Raw genomic sequence first — 11,294 nt, forward strand, 5'->3', positions numbered from 1 at the left:
AAAAGGGACTTGAAACACAAAGGACTGGTGGAGGACTTTGTTGGCAAGGGGGGGGGGGGATTTCTGTTCCACCAAAGGGCAAGGCTTTGCAGACTGGATTTAAGAAAGGAAAAAAAAGAAACTTGGTGATCTCATCCAGGAAATCCATAGTATTGATCTTTAATTCCACAAAATAGCACGAGAACAAAGAATGCATCTTCAGAAACAGGAAAATTGGAAAGAATAATAAGCTTTAGTCAGAGTGCATTGATTGAGCTCAGACTGAGTGGCAGAACAAGGATTTGAAGTATTCTGAGTGTAACTCCTGGTGAAGCAGGGTGGGTGGTTGGGATGAGGAGTGGTCCCTGGAGCTACAGTGGATCTCTGCAGGAGTGTAAAAGATGAAACGGGAGGTGCTGCTGAGATTGAGCTACCGCCTGGAGCAGCATGTACTCACCATCACCACCGTCATGTGTCAAAGGCCAACAGACTTAACACAGTATCAGACATTCTACTTCAAGTGAGTCCTGCGAGCCCTGTGTGACTTTTATCTGTCTCCTTTAGGACCAGAAACTTTGTACTAGAGACTAGACAGATGCTGAGGACAGTGCAGGATAGATACTGTCTCACTATTGTAGGTACCAAACCCCAAATCCTTTCACAGGAACTGAGTCACTCTGGCACAATCCAAAGGTCACAAATAACGTTTCCTGCATGAATATCTGTTGTATTCTTGGGCTACAACTGACATCTATTTTACAACAATTAATCTAACAATATGTTCAGGGTTAACTGATTAATACTTATCAAGAAACAGGCCCACAATTTCTCAATACTGAGGTCTTTAAATTGCTTTCCTGGCTGAAGTCTAGTGATAATTAAGCTAGTGCTAATAAATACTCACAGTATAAAACCTGCAAGAATCTTCACATTTAAGAAGCTGGATCCAGTGAATGTTTAGCATTTTTGTGCTCATATAAATAACTGATATGATTAACAATGATCAGAACTGTTGTTTTAGCACTATTTTGCTTTAAAGACCCAGTGTGTCGGATTTAGTGGCATTTAAACTCTAACAACCAACATTTTAGAGACTATACAATGAATCTATTAATATAAAAAACATAATTGTCAGTGAAAATAAGCACAAGCACTCTCTGAAGGCGTGCACATAAGCACACACACATCCTCACCAGGTCATTCATGTTGGTTTTGCTCGCAGGGTGGATGTCCTCCAGGAACTCCAGCAGGTAGAAGGTGTAACGGTCCATCAAATGGACTCCTATGGCCAAATCTGGCTGGTGCTAGAAACAGGAGGACAAAAATACAACAATAAGAATATCAAATATTCATCAGCAAAGGTGTTTTAGTGGCATTTATTTCCCCCGTTTTTAGACACTGGACACACTGAAAATGATTTTCTTTGGATTATCAAAACAAGTCATCTCTCCTAAATAATTCCAATGACTGTCTTTGTGATTGACAGCCAAATTAATAAATGACCAACATAAGATGGCAATCATTGTAACTGCACTTGTTTTGAGTTTATGGGAGAAATTTAATTAGTGACTAGTGGTGGCAGGGCGCCATAATGCATGACGACCATCACCTTAAACTACAGTGGTTTTAATGTCTTATGCTTTACAGACATGGGGCTGTAGAACTGGGCTGAAGAACTGGGCTCCTTTTGTATTCAGAGATGTTGTCAGGATGAAATAAATAGCACAAACACTAATTGCTGGGTAATGAAATTAAAAGAAAAATATTTTGACAACTTGTCTTCAAACTATTCCACTTTCGCTTCACCCCTAATCAGTGAGAGTGTAAGTGTGTAATGACATGTGACTTGGGTGTCATTCTGTAGTGTGGAGAGGTCCTGTGGGACCAGTGGACAAGTATGCAGTTGGGGAAATGAAAGAAAATCAAAATCGTCATTTGTATTATGTAATTTGATCTAATATTGTGTATGTACCAAAACTGAGTCCTTGCTCCAGCGGCCAGGGTAAAATACCGAGTCGTTTTTTAAAACAGGAAAACTTTATGTGCTAAAAGACTGAGACTGGAGCTAGCTGTCCCAGGCAAAAAGATAATAAACAGAAGAGCAGCCTTGTCTTGCATGCCAGTGTAGAGCTAGTCAGTCCTGGTTTTATTAGTATAATAAAGAAAAATCAGACTGATATTTGGTTTTAACGTAATGCTGTTTGGCTGCTTAGCTTACGATATTAAGCAGGTGTTTAGCTTTATTGTTTCAAGAGGAGGGGGTTTTTAAGATGGGGACTAACTGATGTAGATTAGGAAACGTTACAAAATGCTACCTTGGGTAATGCGGACTGGAGTTGCTTAAGTGTAAACTTCCCCAAATCCAATAAATATCCTTTATACATGGATATAAGGAGAATTTGTATTATGGGGTGAGTAAGTATGAACATAGCTTTGTCTTCAGCTGCAATGTGTCATCAAAACCACAGTGCTTATTAGAAAACTGATTGATGATTTTTAATTTATCTCCCCGATATGAGGGCAGGTAACTCACCGACAGAGAGTCCTCTCCAACTTGACTGCTGGCCAAAGCCATGAGGTTTGGAGAGTAGAACCTCTCATACATGGAGGCGCCCTGACAGGTGTCAATGATGAAGAGCAGCTCATTGTACCTGGAGGCACGCACACACACACGCATACACACACAGACACAGACACAGACACACAAGATTGTGTACATTCTTGAACAACGAGAGAAGACACAGCTGGCATATCACTCGTCCATTTATTCCAATAAAACCTGGTATCACACAAACCTTTTAACCATCTTTCATATTGCAGTTGCCATGGCGACCAAGAACAGCTTCATTCAGTCTCTCTAAAAACACCCACGCACAGTTTTCTCCCTCTCTTCCTCCCTTTCTCTGTCTAATAAAGAGAAATTCCACCTAAACTTTTTTTTTCTTCTGTTTAAGTAAACATGATAAGATTTTCATATCCAGTCGACTGAATTGCAGCGGTTTGGGGACGAGGAAGGGACCTAGCAAAGTCTCTATGGTGACTCTAATTTGGCAGTTCAAGCCTGCAATTATCACATCTGCATCAAGGCTGGCGTTACTAAGCTTTTATCTAGCAGCCTGGGGTAACTGACTGTAACCCAGACACTCTCTATTGATAGGTTTGGAGGACAATAGAGACGCTGGTAGCAGAAAGCCCCTTTTGCTCATTTAGTGTCTTGCGAGGCACAATTTAAGCACAGCAGCACCTAAAAAGGCAACCGATTCCCTTTATAAAAGAGTTTATAGAAGAGTCTGTCCTTCATAAGAGGTTGTGATAATATATGTATAGCAGTTATTCCCCTGCTGTTACAGTGGCATATGATGTGTTATGTTAGTTTTACAGGTCGCGCATCTATGGAAACGTTCAAGGTAGTTTCAGAATGTTTATACAAAGCTGTTATAATCAATATGTTTATATTAAGAATCTTTCAAATGATTGTCATTTGAAAGGGCTCCCTCATAATGAACCTATAGAGATTATCCACATATTCTGTAATTCCCCACAGCTCCATGCAGCCTTTCAGGGTCTTTCACCTCATTGTTTTTGTTTTACAGCCTGCAACTTTACTGTTTTGGTTCCTCCTCACTGCGCTCATCACCTTCGTTTCCAGCCCTGTTGTTTATGTGTGTTAATGCCCCTGTGGCATCATCATTCATCCCAAAAAGCTTTTTTCACCAAGATCTTCTGGTTGAAGGTTTGTAGTAACACTGAGGTGTGCACTTTTGCACTTGTAGCCACATCAAACAGCTATTTCACTGTGTACTGACCACACCTTGAGTATACTTCTACATCACTACCACATCACTGGATAGTGTATGAGCAAAGGGCATTCTGTGCCATCAAAACAGTGTATTTTCTAATTCCCTGAATCATTCCATCTAATCCATTAACAGACCATCCTGTCCAGAGACGCTCCACCGGAAGATGTTTTGTATGCATAGGTTGCTACGTTTCATGCTATTTAATGCATGCTGTTTTTGACATGCTGCACAGCTAATTGGCCCTCAGGGGAAAGAAGGGAAGTGGACTCACAGTAGGAGAAAAACACAGTATTTGATGTCACTTCAAAAGACCCTTTTCAATCTTATCCCTATATCATTTTCCAGTTTATTTACCTTCTTTTCTGCCACATCTGCTCAAAAGCGTCGGCCAGTTCCACATTACTAATTTCCTCAGAGTCCTGGAACTTCAGAAAGCCGTTCCCGCCATGGCCTGTTAGAGAGACACGTATTATCAATAATTCATAATGATTCATAATGCAAAAATATGATATAGAATGGAAAACTGCCAGATGAAACACGAAAAGGACTGGCTGGCAGCTGTTCACACTGTTTGGTAGAAACAACTGAAACTCTGCTACAGCACAGAGGACTGTGGCTACATTCAACCACAGATAAATGAGATTAAATAAGTGTTTGAAAGAAATGGACCGTTTTAACTAACAGATCATAAGAGTGACACATGACTCGCAAGACATCATAAAGTACTTAAGTACTGTACCGTTGGAATCGTAGACCTTAAAGCTTATCAGCTCCTTTATCGATGCCAGGATGTTTTTCTGACAGTTGCACATTGCAAAACAATGATGTCTAACAATGATGTCACATAATGGAATCTCTGCTGCTGGAAACTTACAGGTTGAGCAGATTTTTGACTAATAAAACTGAAAGGGAAACAAATGCTGTACAAATATTCTTTCTTTCCATCCATTTTACATGATGACAGATAGACTGTTGCTACAGTTAGCTCTCAGACTACAGCCTTTTTTTCTGCTCTGCTTCTACACTGTGTTCAGATTCAGAGATGATTAAACAGAAAACCTGCGTAGGCCTCCTTTTTTCTACACACAGAAAATTGACCAGGAATCAATAGGAGTATTGATACAGAATCAGACCAATAAACAGAATTAACAACAGCATTGGAATTATCTTCTGAGCCAACTTAATTGTTTTGACAAGATTTTTCTCATTCGTATACAGGACTAACCAAACACAGACAACGTTGAGTCATCTTGAGATACTATACGAGTACCCCAAAATGCAAATAAGTCTTAGTAGTGCCATACTGTCACTGTTTCTTGCTCTTACTATTTAGCGTTTCCTGCAGTGTTTTATAGTGGAGGTGGGAGACCTCACATAAAACAAAGACCAGCTCTGCTGTCATCATAAAAGTAAAAAATGAAACATGAATCTTTACAGAAGCAGGGGTGCTATTTTCCACCGCAATTTCTCACCATCATCTACTAACTGAACTGAAGACCAGACAAGATAGATCAAGATCTGAGTGGTTTGGCATCTTGCTTTCTTCACCTACACATAAAACTGAAAGCCAAAAAGGAGTATGCCTGGTTGTTGAATTACATTCTGGGAAATGTAAGGAAAATTTGACTAAAGCAGGGGTGTAGATACCGTAGGAAAGGTTATACACACACAAAATAAATTGCAATGCTTCATCCTTAAAATATCTCCTAGCACTGAACATTGCACACTAATTAAGTATAAGAGCGTAAGTGGAGTATGTGAGTGTGGATTTGACCTTTAGTTACCTGTCAGGTATATGAGGATGTTGCTCCGGTCATCAGAGAGGAGGCGTTTTGAGCGAGGAGTGCTGGGCGGGAGCCTTCCAGTCAGAACACGCAGGAAGTTCTCAACTGTTACCTGAAACATTGACAGTACACAAAACAAGTTTTCAAAACCTAGCATGGATTGGAAGGGATAAATTATACAATGTACATCTTCTAACTAAAAGCACATAGACAGTAGGGCTGCACAATTAATTGAAATATTATCGAAATATATAATATCCAAATCGCAGAAACTGCAATTTTCTGATAAAAGTAACAAGTGTGACAAGACAGCATTACAATGAAGTACTGTAGTTGTGAAGAGATGTTTTAACCTACAAATCTTGTTCAACAGATGTAAGAAAACACATTTGTTTTGTACAAACACAAAAACATTTCACATCATCGTGATTTTAATAGTTTTTTCAGTGAAAATTAAATTTGTGATGCAAAAATGATCATTCCGACATAATCTGTCAAAATAATCCCAACATGATGTTTTTTACCGTATTGTGCAGCTCTAATAGACAGAAGTCTAATAAAACAGTAAGACTGGGACTGTCAAAAAAACATAATTTCACCAGTCAAAACAATCACAAACTAAACTTTTCATCTGCATCAGTGGGTCAGGACAAGGTAACTGCTCTACTTATCTTTTAATTAAACTGTGAAAGTCGATTACTCATGGTATTCTATTCTTATTTTTCTCCTCTTCACCTTTATCAGCTTTTCTTGCATGTGATTACTGTTTTACAGCAAACATGGATTTGGCAGTGCTGCGTTTATTCATATTTAAAAGACCAGCACAAAGAAAAGTAAATAATCAAAGACAAACAGTGATAAAGAGTGGATAGACCAGTGAGGCTCTGCCTTGCCATAACAAACAAAAAACGTGGGTGCTCCTCTATTTGAGAATGCATTGGATATCAAGTCATTTCCTGCTCAACAGACAGAGCAAACACTGGATGAACAGTGTCGACCTTAGCCCCCTCCACTCCCCTCCTGCACCTGTATAATATCTGATGTTATATGTATAGTTTTTATAAAGCAGGTAAAACATTTTAATTAAAAGTATCCATGTCTTTTCCTTTAAGGATATAATATTTAACATTTCCACATAAAAATGTCAATAAACACAAGACCTATGTTATATATTTTGTTGAATTGTGAATTTACATTATCCCAAATGTTTCCAACAATATTCAAACTCAGATATCTGTAATTTTATTCAGGTAAAGGCGTGTTTTACCAGTCACCTGTCAGTGAAGTCATATCCTCTTTGTGCATGTATTCTTGTTGTCTGCCATAACTTGACTCGTTATCCAGTCTTAAGCCACATTATTACGATACATTTTTTTAGATCTTGGTTATTTTTAACTATATATTTCAATTGGATGACATCTGGATCTTTAAGTTATCAGAGAAACAGCTGAGCTAACGTTAGCAGCAGCTCGGAGACCAGGAGAAGCTAACTGTTCCTAACATTTAAAAGCAGACATGTTGGTTCAAACTTAAACCAGTGCTTAAGAATTTACTTTACAGTTACACGCACACAACTTTTTGCAGTTGTGTGTGTGTGTGTGTGTTGTGTTGTGTGTGTGTGTGTGTGTGTGTGTAACTGACTGACTGCGATGTGAACCAACCTCATATCCTCGGTAGTCCACCTCCACATCGTCACCGTACACATTCAGCTCCATGTTCTTGTGGCTAAAACTGTGGCAGGTTTGGGGTTTCTGTGGTTACAAGCCATGTCGTCAGCCAGCATGAGCACTATGTGGGTTGAAAAGAGAACAAAAAAGCCATTTAAAATGATTACATTAGAAAATAAGTTAAATGACTTCACTGCTGCTGCACTTGTGTTGTCAACAACATGTTGAAGTGCTATGTTATGTAGTTAAATACCATTAGTGTGAGGTTGAGTTACTTTACATTGCATTCATTTTGCAGACACTTTTGTACAAAGTGACCTACATTTGTTTCTTCCACACACACACACACACGAGGTTCAGTATCTTGCTCAAGGCAACTTTGCACAGAAATATTTTTTACAATTAATGACAAAGCGGTAGCATTTGACCAGTATGTGCTTTAAAAGCAATAACAATCCAAATATTTTTCATAAGAATCACGCTGCTCTTTAAACTGTGTTCTAACCAGGGTGAAGAGGCCTCTGAAGATATTTGTACTTCTAGCTGAGGACAACCCTAACAGGAGCTTCCTAGTAGCCCGAGAGGAATGCCTTCTGTATCTTTAACATCCCCAGTAAGTATAGCAAGGGATCTTCGCCACATATAACCCATTTGTCTCTCATTCTTACGTTTCCTGTTGCTTTCTACGGCTCCAGCCTGTTTATAGCGGAGTGGCCAATAAATTGGGCAAATAAATCAAGCATATTGGAAGAAGAGCTTGATGAACATGTGACGGACATGTAATGCTTGTACTCAAATTGTTCTGCACTCAACGACAAGTGGGAGTGTGCACACAGAATCCTAAACTGTGTCTCTTCATATAATAAACCACAGTCAGATTAAGCTAAGAATCAGGCAGCCATGATATACAAGAGTAGTGAATGTATTAATGACTAGCAGCCTCCAACATCTCAGGAGTGGAAATCATTACTGGTTAATATCTGATGTTCGAGGAAAAGGCTCCTAAACATCAACATCTCATTAAAAGAAATAGATTATTGAGCAGTGCAGTATTTCTGTGCCTATAGATTAATATCACCACTGGATATCTGAAGAGGACAGATGTTTTATCACAGTCACCTGTCAGGAATCCCCAGCCTCTTCACACTCCTGTAGACTGACAGAGTATTGGCCACATGACGGTAGTTGAACCAGAATCTGGACGTACACACCTGTGTGTGCACAAACACATGAAACACAAAGGGGACAAATGAATCAATGAATCAGCATGCACTCAGCAAAGATGTTACACCCATGAATACTCACCAGGACAGCCCAGTTGTTAGTGTGGCCACTGCTGAAGAACTGCCCCGCATTATCCTTAAAAGTAGAGTTAAATTAATACATTTATATTTTGTTCATCTGGTTTCGACTCGTACAAGCAACCAGACTCATCACAGGAGGCTAACATGGGAGCGACATTTCAGTTGAAAGTCAACATAAAACAAGATAACTGGCGGGATATTCAAGCTGCATGGAAACAATTTGCACTCACCTCGATGTTAATGCTGTTCGATAATAAGTATGTGGAAAATAAGCTCAATAAAGTGAGTGTTTTCATTGTGCAGCTCTGTTAGCTGTGTGCAACAAGGAAGTGAAAACCGGTGGCCCCGCCCAGGAAAAGCTTCCGGTATGGGGACATTTCAAAATAAAAGGTATGGAGGTATGGAGAACGTGGGTGGTATAAAAAAATATATTCAATTTTTAACTGGTAAAAACAGAGCATGTCAAAGTTTCAGTGAGCTGCTCTACCTCAGGGTCATAACACAATACATTTTAAAGCCAAGCAGGTAAATCGCATCTTTTTAAGTATGTCACAGAAAATGTTTTATTTCTGATCGGTTTATTTATTGTTTTCAAACTTAGAATAAACTGGATTATGGGTCAGGAGATCATTTTGGTCTACTCATGTACATAATCATACCAATTATATATTCTCCAATACATAAAGTGCCCATAAATTATGCTGTAGCTCACATACACATTCACATACAGTAAATGCAACGCACAAATACAATAAACAACATGTAGCCTATGCAATGTAAAGTAAGAGAAAGAAAAAATAAGTAAATAAATAAAAATGCAAAACTCTAAAGTACTTGAGAGGATAATTAAAGTACAAATGTAAATCATTTTAATTGATCTCATCCCTGTGCTCATATTGTGATTTCTCGTGAACTGAATCTAATTGGGGGTTTTTTGTGGAAAGTGTGGAAAAATATGAGATATTGGTTAAAACATTAGTGTTTTAATTACCTTAATATTGGATCAGTGCTCAAGTCAGGACTACTAGTAGAGGCTGTATGTGGTTAGCAGATGATGCAGCATGTGATTGGCTTATCGTTAAATGGTTAAAAGATAAGGAATGCGTCCGGAAGTGAACAAATCGATTTCAAAGCTAAAATTAAGAGAAGGAAGCTTTCAACTGTACTAAATGTGTTTTTTAATCCTACAAGGTCAACATCAGCCCGGAGTCATGTCACCCAAAATCTATTTAACACTTATTTATTGTGTTATTACAATGACTGGTTTGGTGTTTTGTGGGTTTTGCATTATGTGGCAAAGTAAGACACATACGGGTTAAAGTACACAGCCGACTGCATGTATCATTCAGGGAGTAATATTTGGTTTCATACACTGATGAGAGAAAAAAAAAAGCAGATATCAAATGAGGCTGACAGCCTTTTCAAATGCCCTCCCTAGCTAACAGGTCAAGGCCATTGTAATGAGAAGTGACAGTGATATCAGGCAGCAGATGTCAAAATGCACGTCATATTACTGCTGAAGTAGCCTTGGGAGCCCTGCAGTAAAGTGAAGCTATGAAAAAAAAATATCCTTCATGCAATTCTAATGTAACATTACAGCACAGCATGCAGAAGCTCTGGTGGTAACACAGCATCAAAATCAGTTTTGACACACAGCAGGCGCCTTAACTGGTCTGCCAACCGTTTAATCATCCAAACGTCTCCTTCTGTTGCTGTTTGACCTGCAGCATCGCTCTCTTTACCTGCACAGGGCTCATCGTATAAAGCTGTCCTCCAAATGCATTACATTAGAAAATTAAAAATTCTCCAATAGAGAATCTCAGTCGCACAAATCCAATCATTATTCCATTTTCAATCCATAAATTAGCATTTTACTGTCAGGCTGTTTTGTCCTCGGCAGTGACTGATTCATGTATGAAACGTTATTTAAATGGAGGGATCCTCGCTTTCTAACACACATAATGGCACTGAACTAATCTAAAGTTGTTCAGTGATATAACCAACAAGGAGACTCAAACTGTCCAGTTGTCAAGAGGATTAGTGGCCTATTAGGATCAAATCCTATGGGACAAACCAGGAAATCAAACTGGCCTGTGTTGCCTAAAAAAAGTCCTGATCATGTAACCACTCAACTTTTGAACTGTTTCCATGCATAACCCAAACTAAAGATATACATTGTTATGCAAGTAAAGTGATGACCTGCAGTCAAACACACCCAGCTATGTTAAGCTGCTCTGGTCTGTTTCATTGTTTCAGTCTGTGATTCAGTTAGTCAAATATTTTAGGTTGCTCATGTTTTGCTTGTGGTAAAGTAGTGACAAAGTGATTTTCTATAGTTTTATTCTGTGGGGAAAAAACACCCTAGAATAGTGCCAAAATGTTGAATGTTCATTCTTGTACTTGAAAACACTAGGTTGAAAAGAAGGGATATAAAAATAAGCACAGGGAGGCTGTGAGATGTGGTCAAAAGCCTTGGAAGCACAAAGAAAGCGGACCTTGTGTTTAGATTTTCAAAATGGTTTAGGTTGCTTTATAAGGAAAACCAAAAAATACACCATACCCAAACACCCCATTAAAAGCCCATATAGAGGATCCTTATTATAATGTGCATTGTCAATTAAAACATCATCACCAAGTTTTCCAGACTGACTCTAAACTTGTGAACAGAGGCGGTGCGTGCGTTTTTTCTTGTGTGTGTGTGTGTGTGTGTGTGTGTGTGTGTGTGTTTTGGCACACAGCGTAAACCTCTGTGCCATCGTC

The 11,294-nt window shown here is 38.9% G+C and overlaps 1 protein-coding gene across 1 annotated transcript in view; it reads right to left on the minus strand.

Annotated features, from left to right (window-relative positions):
• The window catches only part of pigk (phosphatidylinositol glycan anchor biosynthesis, class K), a 31,535-nt gene extending 22,636 nt beyond the window's left edge, over positions 1–8,899 (minus strand). Inside the window, 9 exon segments of the mRNA XM_035671289.1 lie at positions 1,173–1,283; positions 2,513–2,630; positions 4,134–4,230; positions 5,564–5,675; positions 7,225–7,295; positions 7,298–7,359; positions 8,350–8,441; positions 8,536–8,589; positions 8,765–8,899. Coding sequence (XP_035527182.1) covers positions 1,173–1,283; positions 2,513–2,630; positions 4,134–4,230; positions 5,564–5,675; positions 7,225–7,295; positions 7,298–7,359; positions 8,350–8,441; positions 8,536–8,589; positions 8,765–8,830 — 783 coding nt within the window. The 5' untranslated portion in view covers positions 8,831–8,899.
• Positions 8,900–11,294: the final 2,395 nt, after the last annotated feature.

This window comes from Morone saxatilis, unplaced genomic scaffold (assembly GCF_004916995.1).
Source record: "Morone saxatilis isolate NCDOM2014 unplaced genomic scaffold, NCSU_SB_2.0 Contig23, whole genome shotgun sequence".
NCBI lineage: Eukaryota > Metazoa > Chordata > Actinopteri > Moronidae > Morone > Morone saxatilis.